The 19164-nt window shown below is 44.6% G+C and overlaps 1 protein-coding gene across 11 annotated transcripts in view; it reads left to right on the plus strand.

Moving 5' to 3' along the window:
* Positions 1–3466, plus strand: part of KCNJ15 (potassium inwardly rectifying channel subfamily J member 15) — a 78538-nt gene extending 75072 nt beyond the window's left edge. For all 11 annotated transcript variants that reach the window (XM_058732000.1, XM_058731999.1, XM_058731998.1 and 8 more), the window contains one exon: positions 221–3466. In XM_058732000.1, coding sequence (XP_058587983.1) covers positions 221–1368 — 1148 coding nt within the window. In that variant the 3' untranslated portion in view covers positions 1369–3466. The remainder of the gene's footprint in view (positions 1–220) is intronic.
* Positions 3467–19164: the final 15698 nt, after the last annotated feature.

Raw genomic sequence — 19164 nt, forward strand, 5'->3', positions numbered from 1 at the left:
GCATTCAGCCCAGGTTTGCTTATCTCCAGATTCCATGCCCCTCACTCCACCCTACTGCCTTCCTCCAGAACTAGCAGACGAGTCTTGCCTTCCAAATTCTCCTTTCTTATATACGTCCGTATATATTCCTACATATTTCACCTGATCATCCTGTGTCTGTTTTCTGGGTGTCCTACCACCCGTGACAGTAATGGAACATCTTTCTTCGTCATCTCCTTAGGTGGTCCCAAGAGCCTGACAATGGACGCCGTTCACCTCAGCATGTCCAGCGCTCCCCTCGTGAGGCAACCTTCAGGAGCTGGACTCAAGACCAACAGGCCCCGAGTCATGTCCAAGAGCGGGCACAGCAATGTGCGAATTGACAAAGTGGATGGCATATACTTACTCTACCTTCAAGACTTGTGGACCACCGTCATCGACATGAAGTGGAGATACAAGCTCACCCTGTTTGCCGCCACGTTCGTGATGACGTGGTTCCTTTTTGGAGTGATCTACTATGCCATCGCGTTCATTCATGGGGACTTAGAGCCGAGCGAGGACGTTTCGAATCACACCCCCTGCATCATGAAGGTGGACTCTCTCACTGGGGCGTTTCTCTTTTCCCTGGAATCCCAGACGACCATTGGCTACGGAGTCCGTTCCATCACGGAGGAATGCCCTCATGCCATTTTCCTGTTGGTCGCTCAGCTGGTCATCACAACCTTGATTGAGATCTTCATCACAGGCACCTTCCTGGCCAAGATTGCCAGACCCAAAAAGCGGGCGGAGACCATCAAGTTCAGCCACTGTGCGGTCATCACCAAGCAGAACGGGAAGCTGTGTTTGGTGATCCAGGTGGCCAACATGAGGAAGAGCCTCCTGATCCAATGCCAGCTCTCTGGCAAGCTCCTGCAGACCCACGTCACCAAGGAGGGGGAGCGGATCCTGCTCAACCAAGCCACCGTCAAATTCCACGTGGACTCCTCTTCGGAGAGCCCCTTCCTCATTTTGCCCATGACATTCTACCACGTGCTGGATGAGACGAGCCCCCTGAGAGACCTCACGCCCCAAAACCTGAAGGAAAAGGAATTTGAGCTCGTCGTCCTCCTCAATGCCACCGTGGAATCCACCAGCGCGGTCTGCCAGAGCCGCACGTCTTATATCCCAGAGGAGATCTACTGGGGCTTTGAATTTGTGCCTGTAGTTTCTCTCTCCAAGAACGGAAAGTACGTGGCTGATTTCAGTCAGTTCGAACAGATCCGAAAGAGCCCAGACTGCACCTTTTACTGTGCGGATTCTGAGAAGCAGAAACTTGAGGAGAAGTACAGGCAGGAGGAGCGGAGGGAAAGGGAGCTGAGAACTCTTTTGTTACAACAGAGCAACGTCTGATGTCAGTGAACGCCCCGGGTTGAGCCCTGGGAGCCCTTTCCGCGTCCGAGCTCCCTTAGAATGCAGAGGTCACCGTGAAAACGTGAAGGTGTGGATTCACCCTAAAAAGCTGCGCACACATACAAAATCACCCCCCGTCCCTTGGATCTAGTGCCTAAGCAAGCATCGCCACGTTTGAGGAGTTCCTTTTCCAATGCTTTGTCTGCCGCGAACTCTCAAAATTCGTATTTCCTAAAATGGGGCTACATTTCCACAAACTTGGTGTAGGGCAATTGAAATAATGTCCTGCCGGGTGGACAGACAGTTAGCAATGCTGGTATTGAAAGGAAGTGCATTTCTATACAGGATATCAGCCATCATATAAGGTATTTATTCAAAACAATTATCAAAGACGTTATGGCCGAGAGTTGAAATGTGGTTCGGTATTCCTTTATACCATTGCTTTAAAGCACCCTCTTCTTTTCAAGGAGAGAAAATGCTATATATACAATGGAAGCTACTGATAATACATAAAAAGGGGCAAGGGACTCTGTGCTCACAAAAATCATAGTTCCGTTTTTGCCTTTCTTCGTTGGATTGAATTGTAGGAGTGAAATTGATCAAACCAGGGGTAAACAGTTGAGAAAACATACACAAATGGACTTGATGCTATTAATTTTTTGGTCGGAATGTACTGCTGTTTTCTATTCAACACCAGCAACATCAGCACCGTCTGGGAGCTTATTAGCAATATAGGCTCTCAGGCCCCATCCGGACTTAGAGAATCAGAGGCTGTCCCTTAACAAGACCTCCAAGTGATTTGTATACAAACGAAAGTCTGAAAAATGTCCACTCTGAAAGTTTTCAAGGGAACTTTCTGAAGCCACGGGACCCCATGGGTCCCAAACCCATTTGGCCCCTGGACCCATCCTTCTTTCTTCAGCTTGTTATCATGGGCCAATATTTTTGTCAGCCATCTCCTTCCTCGTCTGCAAAGGAAGTGCCACTGATATTCCAAGATTGAAAAAATTACTTGAGAGGAACGGCTGTCATGCTAAAGCACATGCTTGTTGACCCTAGTTAGCACAAAAGAAAATGAAGCCACATTACAATTGGAAACTTGCTCAGATGTTGAAGTCCACAGGGTTGGATGGGGCCATGAAGAACACAAGGGGTGAGGATAATGAATTCGTATACAGATGACTCCTTGGGGCATGAACTTTGGCAATCTTATAACGTGTAAAGAATGCCCCCAGCATTTAAATAAATCTCATACAACTGAGTCTTACAGGGGTAACCTTTTGCTCTTGGCAGAATCTAGGGGCCAGGAACCACATTTCTTTGGGGCAAAGAATATACGTGGGGCCGGGACTAGCTAAATGTGCCACAGGTGAATTCTCATTTCATTCAAACTGGGGTCAATTTGTGTATTCACTCAAGAAGAATGTGACTGTAAGTGGGGAGGCACTGTGTAGACATATACACGAGCCCACATATATGTACACACACGGGCACACACACACACGCACGCACGCACATCCTGGTTTTTCAAGCATAATTGTGGAAACGATCAATGAAAGATGTTTGCAATGAAGAGAGCCAGTCCTCAACAAATATGCTCATAGATGTTTTATTCTATAAAGATGGGGACACTGGGGCTCAGAAGAAAAAGGGAAAGCAATCTGGATTCGGGTTATCGGGGAAATGACAACACGGATTACAGCAAATCCGGCCCTATCTTCAGGCTACCACATTTTCAAATGTCCTTGCACGTAAGAGAAGATGTGGCTCACACATCTGACTGGGGGCTGAACACTTAATGCAGATGTAAGAATAACGGGGGTAAAGTTAGTGATAGAGGGGGTTTAAAGAACAATCTCAATGTACAAGAGGCTTTTCTTTTATTATTCAGGAATTGTTTTTTCTCTTTCTGTTGATAATTGAATGGCAGATTGTTTTAGATCTTTATTCTCTTAACGAAATTGCATATACAGACATGAGCCCTTTTAGTTATTTTATGGGTTTTTTAAATTGTATATTGCGGTGTAATCGACAGGAAAATAATGCCACGGGCATGTTTACAGGTTTTCTACTGCACTATTAAATTCTCTTCATGGTATTTACATCAGTGCTAATTTAAATGTGATTAAGATGAGGAATCCTGCATACTTGCGTAGTATTTGGTATATTGATGGAGCATGAGATGGAGAAATCTTTTGTGTGTCCATTGAGCTTATCTATTTCAGCCAAATCTGGAAGACTTGGTCATCTGATCTTTTGCACTACCCGAAGCAGCATCCCAAAAGCCAATACTTGTTCAAGTCGATAAATCATATAGTCATACGATATTTTGACAAATCAAAATAATCATACGATATTTTGTAAATAGTTCTATACTTATATCTGGTTGAAACTTAGCATTTCCCAAGCATACTTACTTATTATTACTTGGTGCACAGCACTCTGGTGTTAACAAACTAACCAAAGATGTAGGTGGCAAACTTATTTGATTATATCTGGACGGTCTTTTGACTGAAACAGATTCATGCTCAACACCCAACTGAGAAGAAATCGAGCTAATGCAACGTTTTTGACCCAAAAAGCCTTCTGCGTTCTGGAACATGTCCAATGCATCAGGCCTTCTCGGTGAGACCATTCCAAACTGTCACGTTCCCTTTGAAAAACCACAAAGTCAATAGCGGCAAATCAGTGTAATCTGATTTATTTCAGTAAGAAAATATAGTGTACTTGCTTGGTACCTGGTAGCCAATGGTCCCAGACAGCAGAGCCAAGATTCACTCACTGACCCTCCTCAGAAGCCACTTTTGGAGACGGGGTAGAGACACACATTGGTTTGCTTTCCCATTCAGGGGGAAATCACAGCACCAGATGAGACTTCAGAAATCTAAAATAACTGGCTAAAAGTGAAAAATGCCATGAATAAGGGGATCAGGTATTGAGATGAAATTAAATGATGATTCATTTGCTTTTTCTTTAAATTAAATTTTCAATTTCAATTGATGGCGATTTTGATGCCATTAAATGCAAATTAAGAAATATTAAAAAAGTGACACTTCTACTCCTGTATTATTCTTTTGTCCTTGCCTGGATCCTTTGAACTTATGTCATCTGGAGAAAGAAGGAAAGAGAGACAAAAAACATAGAAGACCCTAGGTCTTTGCTTTGGTAGCTCAGTCAAAGGTCATCATCCTCAGGCTTGGGTTTGTCACTGTGGTCAAAGTGTTGACATTTGACCGTGTGGTCGACAGTCTTGGTTTTCACTCTTGTCAGAATTTTTCTTTGCCTGTTACATATTTGAAACATGTATTTTGAATGCAGGTTATTTTATCAAAGTTTTCTGGGATGGTGTTTTTTAAAATGAAATGTTAGCATTTCAAGTCTTGATTTCCACGTTCTGTGGTGTGCACTTGAATTGCAGCATTTGACTCTGGATACAGTCAAGATGCACTTCATTTTCTTCCTCCTGGAAGACACACTTGAAAGACTAAAGTTTGACATCTCACACTCCTCCTTGATTATTTGCATTTAACCCTCTGTGAACTTCAGTTTATCTTGAATCAGAATGCGTTGCCCACCCCAACTTGGGCCTGCGGGCAGTGATTTTCCTAGCTTTTAAGAGACACTGATGAATGAAGTCCAACTCTTTCCTGAAGCTTTCCACTAAATACTTACTGAAGAAGAAATGGAAGGCGGCAATGAGGTGTTAGCCACTTGACTTCATCTTCCTCCTCTGTCAGTTCTGCTGAGCTCAGTTTGCTTTCCACTTAATTTGTGCTTCACTGGCTGTTTTTCATCTTTGCTATCTACTCTATCAAATCCACTTATTTTGTGGGTTAAAAAGAATTGATTCGGGAGGCACCTGGGTGGCTCAGTCAGTTGAGCATCTGACTTCGGCTCAGGTCATGATCTCACAGTTCGTGAGTTCAAACCCTGCATACGGCTCCGTGCTGACAACTTGGAACCTGGAGCCTGTTTCAGGTTCTCTGTCTCCTCTTTCTCTGCCCCCTCCCCTGCTCATGCTCTGTCTCTGTTTCTCTCTCTCAAAAATAAACATTAAAAAATTTTTTTTAAATAATTGATTCAAATTAGTAATTTGTGAACATTTCGACGGCCAAAATTTGGGAACAGGAATTTTTATTTTTCTGTTGGCATTTGCTGGTGTATAAAAAATAGAAGACTGAGATGCCCGGGGGACTCAGTTAAGCGTCTGACCCTCGGTTTCAGCTTAGGTCATGATCTCACGGTTTTATGAGTTCAAGCCCCATGTCGCGCTCTGTGCTGACAGTGTGGAGACTGCTTGGGACTCTCTCTCTCCCTCGCCCTCTACCCCTCCCCCACTCATGCTGTCTCTTTCTGTCTCAAAATACATAAATAAAACTTAAAAAAAATAGAAGACCAAGGAATAGCTGATAATTGCAGTTGATAGTTAATTCCTAATTAAATTACAATAATTGATTGTGGAAGTCAATGGACATAATTGATATAGGAGTACAAAAGCCAAAGGTATCGTATGGATAGGTAAATGCCATAGAACTCTGAGTACTAATAATCATACCAGAGTGAGGAATGCTAGGCATGCTGTGTCTACAGAACATGTCTTGTATTCAATGATTTCTTTTTGTCCTACATCCTGCATGGACTTTATTAAGATGCTCGAAGTGTCCAGGGGCACCTGGGTAGCTCAGTCACTTAAGCATCTGACTCTTGATTTCCATTCAGGTCATGATCTCAAAGTACATGCGTTCAAGCCCCAAATGTGGCTCTGTGCTGACAGCCCAGAGCCCGCTTGGGATTCTCTCCATCCCTCTCTGTCTGCCCTCCCTCACTCATGCTATCTCTCTCTTTCTCTCAAAATAAATAAATAAATAAATAAATACTTTTAAAAAAGATGCTCTAAGAGTCCTGTATTCACTTTTTTCCAAAAAACTTACAAAATCACACAACCAATTAGAAAAACATTTCAAATTCAACTGGATGTCTTGCATATTTATTTGCTAAATTTGACAGTCCTGCAGAGAGTATTCACATAATCCCAAACTATGCCCATCTCTAGAAGAGCCCTTCACTTAGAAGCTACGGTTTTCATACAGCGGGCGGTAAAGAAAGGGAGTGTTCCAGAAGGGTATTTTCCTGGCTTGCCCCCTTAGTAACAGTACATTTCAGCAAAACACAAAGGGTCAGTGATACATTCCGTGTGGTGCAGAACAGCATGTTCTTCGAGGCTATCAAGGAAGGGCCTAGGATGATGGCTTCAAAGTCCTCTGCCACATGGTGGACAGGAATCCTAGTTCCCAAGCCTGTGCCAGAGAATCAGGCCTATGGTTAGGGTGGATTCTCAACAAGCACTGGGGGGGGGGGGGGGGAGTACGGAGGAGGGGAGGCAAAGCCAAAGACATGGAAGTCGGCATCAAAGTCCATCTCCAAGCTTTTTCTCAGCAGGCCCACTTGATGATGGTCTTCACTCACCATGGTCTCCTCTTCATTCAAGGCCAAACCGTGTCTAGCATCCAGGCACACCCACACCCTGAGGACACCCAATTTCATCCCTCAAAAATATTCAAGTAAAGGTAGAACCCGCCCGGAGTTAGACTCAAAGGGGGCGCCTGGGTGGCTCAGTTGGTTAAGCATCTGACCTCGGCTCAAATCATGATCTCATGGTTCATGAGCTCGAGCCCCACGTCGGGCTCTGTGCTGACAGCTCGGAGCCTGGAGCCGGCTTCAGACTCTGTGTCTCCCTCTCTCTCTGCCGCTCCCCTATTCGCTCTATGTCTTTCAAAAATAAATAAAGCGTTAAAAAATTTTTAAAATATTAGACTCGAAGGAAGCTACCACAATTGATTAAAGGGTACTTATCGCCTAAAAAAAATCAGAAGTTGTTGACTCTGAACTAAGAAATGTGACCCCTTAGCTTGTAAGTACTATTATTGTGATATTGCAAACGACCTTAATATAATGGAAAAAGTAAAAAGCTTCCAAGAAGGTGATAGGGAAGTTCAAAGGAGGGATTTTTTAAAAATTCACTGTAATTTAATTTTATTCTTTCATCTTTAATCAAATCTTAATATTAAGGATGTTGTATGAAATCAAATCATTACAGGAAGTATGACTGTATCAGGGACTTTTTACAAAAACAAACTTCCAGATCGCAAGAGGAAGCTGTGTTTGTGTGCGGACACAGAGTATTAAATAGCAGTTGGGACAGGAAGACAGGATAACAGCCAACTTGGATCTATTTTGGAAGAATTATTTCTGTAGGGTGTCATGGAATTATAAGTTACAAAAAGTGTGTTTCACTCTGGTAAACAGACAGCTCCATTCCAAAAGGACCCATTCCAAGACACCGCTTAATCAAATTCACGAGAATGTTATGGAGAGCAAAAATCCCCAATGACCTGCGGATTTTACAAGCAAACAGTCCCACGACTCATAAACCCTGGCCGTGTGTGCAAAGCAAAATTTTGATCAGGCCTCAGTGTCCTGCTACATGCAGCGTTACGTCTGACTGCTGCACCGTGCCACAGGACGCCTGTCCTTGCTTGTCAGTGACTTTGGAGCCGCTCTTGTGCTTGGATTTGCCTAAGCAGCATCGTGACTCCCAAGATCCCAATCGATCCCAAGATCGAGTTGCTACTGGTGGGTGTTAATATAGGTATACTATGTGACCACCAAGCCCAATCAACCTCTGACCAATCAGTAAATGATCTTGGCATGCGTCCCTTTATGTTCTAAAAAGCCACACACCTATGTGTCGAGTCATTTCTTGCTTTCGTAAGTATCTCCTCCTCTTCCTGTTTACGTGTGGAATCCCTCCCGTCTGTGAAACAATAGCAAATCCAGTAAGGCTAATTTTATAGTCTTGAGGTTTTTAAAAAATTATCTTTATTTCGTTGGAATGGAAACAGCGTTACAGGGGTGCTCTGATGGAGAGGGACCTAGTATTCCCTTGGAGAGCTCAGCGGCTGCTACCAATGATAGTAACTACAATAATTTGGGAGTGAGTGGGTCCTAAGACCTTGTTAAGATGTTGTTATCTGCCAGGGCCTGAAAGAATGTATTTTTCTTTCTTTTTACTCAAAGAAAAGAAGATGAAGGGTCTGTCTCATCTCTTTCTTTTGCCTTGATGCTGTAGTGATCATTTCGTTTTCATCAATGATTAAAGATCAAGTAACTATTTAACAACATCCTTTCTGCACCTCAACCCTTACCAAAGTCCCTTATGTTTCATTGCTCTTCTGCTTTGATGGATTAAAAGAAAGAAAACACGTAGTTACATAACCCTTAAAGGCACAACGATTTAAAGTCCACACGGCAGAGACGTGCGCGGAAGCTATCTTCCTGGAAGCGCGTTGCTGGGGAAACCACGCACACGTACAACGAAGGAACAGGTGCGGTCCTAAGCCTGCCACAGGTGTCTCTTTTGGAACCTTCCCTTGTGGAGTTTTGGCTCCTTCACTGCCACCTTCTTGGTGGTGGCAAGACTGTTCGTTGCATGAGAATGTGACTTAGAAATTAAAAAAAGACTAGCGCATATAGTAAGAAGTCAACTTTGAGAAGGCTGTTTGGGAAAGAAAACAAAATGTTTTCCAGAAAGTGCACAGTATTTTGGAACACAGTAATGAGGGTCGGGAGAAGGAAACATTTAATTAATTTTAACTTGCGCTGATAACGTATTTTTTTTCCTAACCCTTTGTCTCAAGAATCTCCTTGTCTTTGCGGGGTCACCTTGGCCAAGAACCGAGCTATCCGTGTCCAAGCCATAAGATAGTTTTGCTTCACCACACCACGTCCCTGGGGCAGTGAAGATAGACATTTGTCACAGCAGCACGGGAAGCCTTGCTCCTGGGCTGAAAACAAGGCCTCCTGGCAGCTGTGATCTCTCTTCTCAAAAATCCTTGCTTTTGGTAACCTGCCTTCAAAACTGTCAGGCCAACAAGTTTAATGGTTTAATTTTCCGTGCAAAAGTCCACATTCTTCTCAGGAGATTTGTATTCATTTGAAATTTTTTCCCCAAATTTTCTATATCTTTGCTTGGATTTAACATATCCATCGCAGGACTCAGCGCATAGTATATTTGAGTGTCCCAAAGGTCTTTTCATCAGTCTCAGGGGCCACCGTCTGTATTTCTTGGTTTGCCTCTACTGAGTCTGTCAGAAACTCTTGCCCTTGGCAGGTACACCTTCCTATAAACTCTGTTTATGTGTGATTTAAAGATCTACCACAGGGGCGCCTGGGTGGCTCATTCTGTTAAGCGTCCAGCTTCAGCTCAGGTGGTGATCTCGCGGTTCACGAGTTCGAGCCCCGCATCGGGCTCTGTGCTGACAGCTCAGAGCCTGGAGCCTGCTTCGGATTCTGTGTCTCCCTCTGTCTCTGACCCTCCCCCATTCATGCTCTGTCTCTCTTTCCTTCAAAAATAAATAAACATTAAAAAATTTTTAAAAGGATCTTCCACATGTCTGCTGCAACTACGGCCTCACAGTTTTACAGCAACACAGAATAATGCATGTTTTTCTTTACCCCTTCCCCTCCACCATGAATATGGCTGACCTACTATGTTGCCCGCACGCTTCTTCTGCTCGTACAACCACACATATACATGCCTCAGGACTTCTGGCCACACCTTGAATTTGCAGAGAAGAAACCATCCTACACTCATAGGGCTCTGAATACTTCAACAACTTTGAACATTTAATAGCGTGCTGCAGACCTGGGGAAGGAGGTAGCACGTGTCTGGTTACCTGTACTTTCCAGAAGACTCGACGGTTCACTGAGGTTCAGTGTCTCACCCTGTGTGACCTCTCAGGCCAGCACAGTAACCTACACTTTTCCTTTTTGCTCCTAAATTTACAGCATGGAATGTCATTATGGAGCTGATTTCTATGTGACCTAGGTCAACATGGGACCATCCAGGGCGAGCATGAGGCTGGGAGTCTGGGTGAATTCCATGACGGCCCTAACATGTTGCAAGGGGCCTATGATTCAGGAGCTGAGCACATGGGATAAGGATCTAGAAGGCAGAAATGACATTCAGCAATCATCCTGGAAGGAAAGGGCAGAGCAGTACGAATGCCACTCACCAAGACAGAAGCAGAATCCACACCGCTGTTGCTCATCTAAGTAGGGACCAGCAGTCAACCGAAGAAGAGATGTGGGGGGCGGCCAGGATCAAGAAATCCTAGAGGAAGGTCGTGGTGACCCAGCAAATCTACCTTGTTTGGTTCAAAGTTCCTTACATTCATTATGACTGCATCGTAGCTCCTTAACACAGGTAAACATTGTTAGGATTCTCCATTTTACAGAAGACAAAACCGAGGCTCAGAGAAATTAAAGAACTTGTCCAAAGTTACACAGCCTGTAAGTGACAGAGCCAGGGGTAAAACCCAGGACGGACCCAAGTGAAAGTCTGTCTTCTTCCCCGGGCTCTAGCCTGCATCCCGGGTGGGCGTCCAAAGGAGCGTAAGGGATTTAGTGGTTGATGTTCTCGGAGCAAACAAAGCTGCATTTGCTTGGCCCTCAAGTGTTTTTGCCAAGTGAAAACACAAGCATGGTTGAGTTGCTGTGTCACCACAGACCTGGCCCATGAGTGCAAAATTAATGCTGAGCCACAGCAGCACAAATATGGATTTTGCCTGAGTGTTGCCCGCTGGGGATGGGGCAGTACATTTCCTACTGATTGTTTGTCTGGGCTCTGAAGACATGAGTCGTAAGGATTGATACTGGGAACTTCAGTGAAACTCTCAGGTAGGCGATCACTTCAAGGTCTTGGCCAGTCATGCAAAAGGCAAAGAGAGTTTTATAGAGAGAAGCAAACACCACAGAATCAGCAGAACTCTCTGGAACCGGATACTAAGTTTATGGGGCCTATTGAGGACAAGCGAGTAGCCCCTGCACCCTGCTGTGATAGTGACCAGGGACGGAGTGGAAGTGATCAAGACCCAGCCACCAAGAAAAGCTAGAAACACGGATAAAGGTCACAAGGGAATCTCTGGAAGCTGACTGTGGAAGGCGGTTCTGATGGATGGGTCCCGACACCATTTCATGGGCAAATGGGAGGCAAGGGCAGTATGAATCCACAACAGAGGATGAGATCAAAGAGGTGAAATTTCGGGAGTAGGCCTCCAGTCCTAGGGAGTCCAAATCAGAAGCAGAGCCCTGTCCCTAGGAGGGAGTCAGTGAAGAACAAAAGCAAGGCAAATCTTATTTCTGGAGGAAAAAAAAAAAAAACCCATCCTGAGGTTGGAACTCCACCACAAAGAGGCTGGCCAAGGTAGGAATGGAACCGGGCAAAATATCGTGGCTTCCTCCCTGGGAAGAAGGGTTCGCAGTGAGCAGGACCTAAGTCGAGGTGGACTTGGTGAGGACCCAATGGCCCGTTGCCTCTTTCCTTTCCCTGAGTAGGAGTCAGAGGTGGAAATCAGAGCTCCTGCCTCAGGGCTCCCTAAGCAAAGCTTAGGAGGCCAGGAAGCAAGCACACCCTTCTAGACATGGTGTGTCGTTTATTGAAAGAAAACGTGGTTCCTCACTTCGCTTAATATTTACTCAGCCAAGCCAGACACTTTAATAAACACGTGATTACCAAGCCACATCCTCTGGAGTTCTGTGATTGCCACGTTAGTGTGTGTCTTTCCCTTTTAAGCACACATGTCGTGTTGAATTAGGGACCACTTCATGAGCTCATCTTGATTTGATTACTTTGGTAAAGACCTTATTTTCAAATAAGGTCACATTCTGAGCTTCCACGAGTTAGGACCTCCACGTAGCTTTTTGACAGGACAATTCACCCTACAACTATTCTTTCCTACCTTCTTCATTGCCAGCTTGTGCACACTCAACCCTCCTCCTGTCCTTCTTCTTGGAAGAGGTAAAGGCTCCCCTCAGTAATAGTGATTGTCCTGAATTTCCCAGTCCTGCAGAATGGACAGACAAAGCAGACCTCTAGCAGGTGTTCCCTTGTGATTTGGGAATCTATGGCAGGGGACACTCTTAGACGCTCCTTCTGAGAGGGTTTCTGGTTCTCAGTGCAGAGAACCAAGAGTCTTCTTCCTGGGAATTCTCTCCATTGCTTCATACAAAGGAAGGCTTGACACTGGTTTTCAAATGGTCAGAGGCTAGCTGTAGTCTCTACAAGTTAATCATATACTGGGCTCCCCATCATCCCAACTGCTATCACAAAGAGCTTGCTGATTTCCCAAGACTTGGAAGTACTTGACATGTAGGTGCATTTCATAATTCTGTGTCTATCATTTTTGGCGTTTTGTGTCTCCTACTACAAAGGTTAGGAAAAACTCTTCTTTTAATCAAGGCATGCTTCATGGAGGAGGCTCTGCAAGGACTGCCCTTTAGATACAGAGGGACGCCTGCTGGGTTCCCACACTTGCATCATTTTGCTGAATCTGGTGGCCTCACATGTTTATGAGAATGAGGCTCTTGTATATTGTTTTCATCCCCAAGCCATCTCTCCCCCAGCACTGGAAACCTGAGACCCAACCTTGCTTCTCCCACCTTCCCTCCACCAGCATCTAATCCATTGCCAGTCCCTGCCCACAGGACCCCTGACGGGACTCCCATTCTGTTGCTCTGCTCTTCACTTGGGCTGCCATTGTCCCTTATCTGTTTTTTCTGAAAAGTTTCACACTGACTGTACTGTCTCTAGTCTTCTTCCCTTCCAATCCACCCCTCATGGTGTGCCCAGAGTGGTTGTCTAGAACTGATGACATTAAGATCTGGTGGGATTATGCCCTCACACCAAACCTGACTCTTCAAAAAGGCCAAGTGTCCTAACATGGCATTGATGGCTTTCTGAGATCTGGCTCCTGATAACCTTCTCCCTCGTCATCCCTGTGCTTTGGGTTCTATCTTCAAACATCCTGAAACATTTGCAAATCCCTGAATGCTTCTCCAGCCTCTAGGCTTTGGGTTATGCTTCCCCCTCTGTCTGGGATTTCCCTGGCCAAGTCCTGCTAGGTCTGCTGACAGCTTTGTACAAATGGCTTTCTTGAAAATATCTATGATATCTCAGATGAGGGCTCCTGACCACGCTATTGACTTCCCATAAGGCATAGTTCTCACCTCTCAGAGGCTTCCCTGATGCATGACTGAGCTTTACAACACCTCTAGATAACAGTCCACACCTTCCCAGCTGTATCTCCAGAGCCAGGCCTTGCAAATGAGCAGTTCCCATCCTTGGTTCACTTCTGTAACTGACTCAACACTGGTTCTTCTGATAAAACTAGGTGGGGTGTGATGTAAGATAGTGAGACATTTGCCTTGGGTACTAAATGTAAGGGGTGCTAAAAAGTCAAGTAATCAAGACAAATATTTTGAAGCAGTGTTTTTTAAAATTGAAATCAATGCAAGAAATCCATGATGGACAAACTATCAAAAATTTAAACAAAGATATAGGATCAATAAGAATGCTCAAAGGAAAATCTATAACTTCAGGTCTTTATTTTAGAGAAGAAAAGCCTAAAACCAGTGATTTAAGCTCCAGCCTCAAGAAGTGAGAAAAAGAATAAATGGAAGGAAGGAAATATCAAAAACAAGATAGAAATCAATGAAATAAAAAAATACACAAACAATAGTTCTGTTTGAGGGAACAATTTTAAGCTCCTACAGATAGAAGCTATATAGCTTCTGGGAAAAAATGCATAAAATCAACTTCCCAAGGATTCTACAGAGTGAACAGAAGCAAGTAAGCTCTTAAGAAGCATTGAAACTCACAGGAAGCAGCAAGCATGGGGGACGCTCCCTTCTCTGTAGCTTTGCCCTAAGGCAATTGCAGTCGTGGTGTTATAAGTCAACTAAAACTCCAATGAAAAGTCACCATTATTCTGGCTCTGGAGAAAAGAGAAGGTGCCCAGGGCAACCAGGGTTACTGGAGGGTGGCAAAAATCTAAGAAAGGAGGGAACATGGAGTGGAAATCCCTAATTCTGTGCATAAACTTTAGAAAAATCTGTGGGTGACCACTGAACCGTTCACACACAGGACAGACTGCAAAGTCCAAACTGAGAATACAGGCACTGCATACACACAGGTGAGATCAAGTTGGAAGTTTAACCCTAACCAAGTTATTGCCCGTTAAAAGAAAAAACATAAGCACACTTCATAAGAAGAACATAGAATTCAGAGTCTCTACTATATGCCCTTGACAATATTCAGGATACAGTCCAAAATTAAACAACATATGAAGAATCAGAAAAACGTGACCTAGACTCAAGAGAAAGACAATTAACAGAGGCTGACCCTGAGATGACAGTCGTTAAAACTGCTCGATGAGGTAGAGAGAATACAATGGTGATGAATGAAAAAATAAAGAAATCTCACTAGTGATATAGAATACATAATTGTATACAAGCCAATCTGAAATTTTGGAACTGAAAAAATAAAATATCTGAAATAACAAATTTGCTAATGGGTTCAATAGCAGAATGGAAGTGAAAAGGGAAAGGATGGGTCAACTTGAATATAAATCTGTAGAATTATCTAAACTAAAGAACAGAGAGAAAAAAGTTAACATAGCCCAGGGAACTGTGGGATAATGTGAAATGCCTAATGTACCAGCAAGCAGAGACCCAGTCATTGCATTTTTAGTCATTACCCAAATAAAATGAAAATGTATATCCACTCAAAGACACACACATCATTGCTAACAGCAGCTTTATTTGTAATAGCCAGAAAATCCGTGAACAGCCTAAATGTTCATCAATGGGTGAGTGGGTAACAAAATGTGATCTACCTATATAATGGCATACAAGAGAAATCAATGATCTACTGATGAAGACAATATCGTTGGATCTCAAAGTCATGTTATAATGAGCAAACGAAACCACATAAAGAGAATACATACTGATTTATTCCCTATCAAATTCTAAAACATTCCAAATAATCTATATTAACAGAAAACTAATCCGATGCTAACCAGCCTGGTCAAGGATGGAGAAACAGAAAGGGCATGAAGAAATTCTTGGGGGTGATGGACATGTTCAGAATTTTTGTTTTGGTGACGGTTCATAGTCTATCTACCTCAAAACTAAGTCCTAGAGATCCGCCGTATGACCTAGTATATGTAACTAACAGTACACCATCATAACATTTAACATCTACAATATGTTAAGAGTTTAGATCTCATGTTAAGTGATCTTACAAAAAAAGAAAACTCCATGAAATAGAACATGGGGAAACTTTTTGAAATAATGCATATGTTTAGAACTTTGGTTGTGGTGATGGAATCATGGGTATGTGCACATGTCCAAACTCACAAAGATGTACGCATGTAATAGGTTCTGTTTTTGTACGTCAATTATACCTCAACAAGCTAAACGCGCGCGTGCACGCACACACACACACACACACCCAGGACAATTTAAATGAATGCAGTTATCGTATCTTAATTTTACCACAATAAATCAGATTAAAGAATTGGTGTTTATGCTAACCACTAGGGAGCTAGTTAAAATGAAAGTTCTGGTTCTCTAGACTTGGGATGGGTCCCAAGATTCTGCGTTTGTCACAAGCTCCCGGCAGATGCCCAAGCTGCTAGTCCAAGTTCCACACTTAGGGAGCCTGGGACCACAGGACTTAATCTAGAGAAGATGTAGCAGAGGAGAATTTTATAGCCTCCTGGCGTGTGTGATTAACATCACCTCTCCCATTCTTAGAGAGCTGTGGTATGTCCCACAACTTCTCCTATACAGTCTTATCAACCTGTGAGACTCTAATGGCAATAACAATCCCATCTGGCATTTACGAAGCACATCTTAAGTGTTGGATACTGTTCTCACAGCTGTACAGGAATTTACCCATTTAATCCTCAATGCCAACGCAGGTATTATTATTATCCTATAACAGGAAACGTCAAAACCAAAGCACAGAGAGTCTAAAGGACTTGCCCGAGATCATTAGCTGATGCCCAGAAGAGGCAGACTCAGCCCTAGTCATCGCCCCCGTGACATTGTGTTCTGCGTCGTCTCAGAAGAATGATCATCTCCCAAGTGTGACAGGTTCCGGCCTGAAAGAAAGTCAGAGCTGCTGACCTGTGTGAAGAACCTTCCCACTTTGTCATTCTTTACGGAGAGCGTTATTGTTTCAACATCAAATATTTATTGAGCACTTGCCGTGTGTCGGGCTTTATCCACAAGATGGCGGCAATCTTGCCACATTCTCCCGGAGTTATGGCATCCACTGGCAGTCTGCTTGTTGAGCAGTTTGCTGAGGATGCCAACCGCATTCCTTACCCTCCTTCTGTTCTCCTGGTTTTGGTGTTGTGTCAGAGCAGAATTTGTGCCACCCTTTTCCCTAGTGTCTCCTCGTAACAGAGCCCAGCCTGTGGGAGGGCCATGATATGAGCCTCTGGGGACTTGGGCTACCCTTTTGATCCCTGCTATCAAGGGAATGGAGTGTTGATCAGATCTCCCTGCTGTAATGGAGCTCCTAAGTGAGATAGAAGGCAGGGAAACCTCTGGAATTTCTTCCTAGTGACCCCTCAAAACAGTTACATCCAGTCAGTTTCTAGGGCGGGAGCTGACACCCTGGGCTCATTACCCATCCTCCAAGAAGTCTCATGATTGTAAATGTTGAAAACCTCCTCTTTTCCTGTTGTCTCAATATCCCCACAAGTAGGCTGCAAACACCCCACCCCAACAACCAGGTGCAGCGGGGTGATAAGGCTGGCCCCTGCCACAAGTTCTCCTCTTTGCCCTCTTGGACCATGACCTAGTGACATTCAAAGGCACCAGTAAAATGCTTTTTGCTGGTTTACTCCGCCCGACTTCACTAAAGGCACTTGCCTGTGGTGTCACCCCCTCTTGGCTCCCTGCCCTCCTGGTGGAGCCCACCCCCTGGGTGTTCCGCCCATGGGGCTGCTGCGTGCTGAGCCACGCCAGGCCTCCCTCCTCCAGGACCTGCAAGTATAATCAATCCCGTTTACTTTCATATGCCTCTCTGTTGTGTTATTCTGGGTCCACCCAGATCCATCACCAAAGAAACCTGTCTTAAGTAACGTAACTCTTCCATACAATACGCGGTTTTCTCTCCTGGACTGAGGGTAAGAGGGTTCCAGGTTCCGGGGTGAGCCTCTAGCTCATCTAGCAGCAAAGCTTGCGGAAGTTGGGAGCTGAGCACGGCGTCCAAGGACATCTGTGTGATGCATTGACGGTGTCTAGGACAGCACGGGAGCCTTTCAGGGCAGCCGGAAGGAGGAGTTTCCTGAAGGGCGAGGCTGTCGATGATAAGAACGGATTAGCAAGTTACTCCAAACTGTAGATCTTCCCTGAGGAAGGGACCCGGACTACTGACCTCTCCAAGCCCTCAGGGATCTAGAAGTCTGCCTCAGAGAGTTTCGAGTGTGTCAGGATTTTGTGGGTTCCACAGAGCGGAACATCAGCCACCAGAGAAGCTGATCCAAGGGGACGTTGGCCAGGCCCACCTCCCAGCTGAGGACGCGGCATAAAAACAGCCTGGGCAGCTTCCTGGTAGTCTCGTCGCTCTTGCAGAAGAGTTATTTTGGTGAGCTGAGTGTAAATGAATGAGAAACACACGGATTTAATTTCCCTTGAAATTAGGGATGGGTGAGCCCAGCCACAGTTTGGAATTACTGAATGTCTCAAACTATTTTGCTCAAGTGCTTTGGGTTCAGAAAAACCAAACCCGTGGTTCTGCACAGCCTGTTTCTCCTCATCTGAGTGAGCCTTCTCGTATTTTAAAGAGGATCTGATCCGTATGTTTCAACTTCTTCACACTGCACTCATCAAGATGTTCAATAAGATTTCTTGGAAGCCTGAGAAATACGTTGTAGCTTTTATGTTCAAACACCTTCAGTAGGAAAAGGAAACAGTGGAGAAGTTGGGGAAAACGCCATGCCAGGAAATGTGGGTTCGGGTTAAAGTTCACACTTTCGGGCCGTTCTAGGACCCAGAATCACACGCCTATTCGGTACACGGTCATAACGTGCTAAAGGGGTGTATCCAAACTGCCTTGGAAAGTGCAGGGGAAGGTGGGTAAGTTCAATAAGGATAAGCTCTGGGGAGGCCGGAAAGTGTGGTGTTGGATTTCAGCTGTCAGGCTGCATATCTCTCGCAGCCATAACAGACCGGAGCAGAACTATGGCATCCTAACGTCACCCATCCGCATGGATCTCCACCATTCTCCAGGAAGCTCTTAGTTTTATACGACATGGGATAAAGGGGCTGCTTATGGGCTGCTTTGGGGCGGATGGGTGACCAGAGATGGTGAGAGAAATGTGTCTCAGGAGGTAGGCGTAGAGAAGGAGGAATGCAGCGCCAACTTTTTTTCAGAGATGTGGCACCAACCAAAGACTCGCAGGCGAGTCCTAGGGAGCTCTTTTCGCCCGGAGCTCAGCTTGAGGTTCCAGGAGACCAAGTAAGACACAAAGGGGAGAGAGGCAATTGTCTCCCTTCTTATGGAACAGTCTGTCTGCCTTCTGTTGGAAGCACAGTACTCACCAAACCCTAATGGACCCACCTCTGTTTATAGTGGCACGGGGCCGATCGTGAAGTCCTAGACGCCGCCCAGCAAAAGAAAGGAAGGAAATAGCAGATTCCTTGGGTACCTGATAAAGTTTGTCTCAGGTGCCTGGGGGAATACCAATTTGTGGTGGGGACTTTATACAGGAAACAATAAAAGTCACTGACAAAATCCAGAGAATTTCCCCATTTCGATATCCAAGCTGCGGTCTGAAGACCAAAAACAGATTACATACCTCTTTAAAACTGTATTTGTTCCGGCTTTGAAATTAGAAGACCCCAATAGGGCCACGTGGCAGTGACAATAGCAGTCGTCAA

This window comes from Neofelis nebulosa, chromosome 5 (genome assembly GCF_028018385.1).
Source record: "Neofelis nebulosa isolate mNeoNeb1 chromosome 5, mNeoNeb1.pri, whole genome shotgun sequence".
Lineage (NCBI taxonomy): Eukaryota > Metazoa > Chordata > Mammalia > Carnivora > Felidae > Neofelis > Neofelis nebulosa.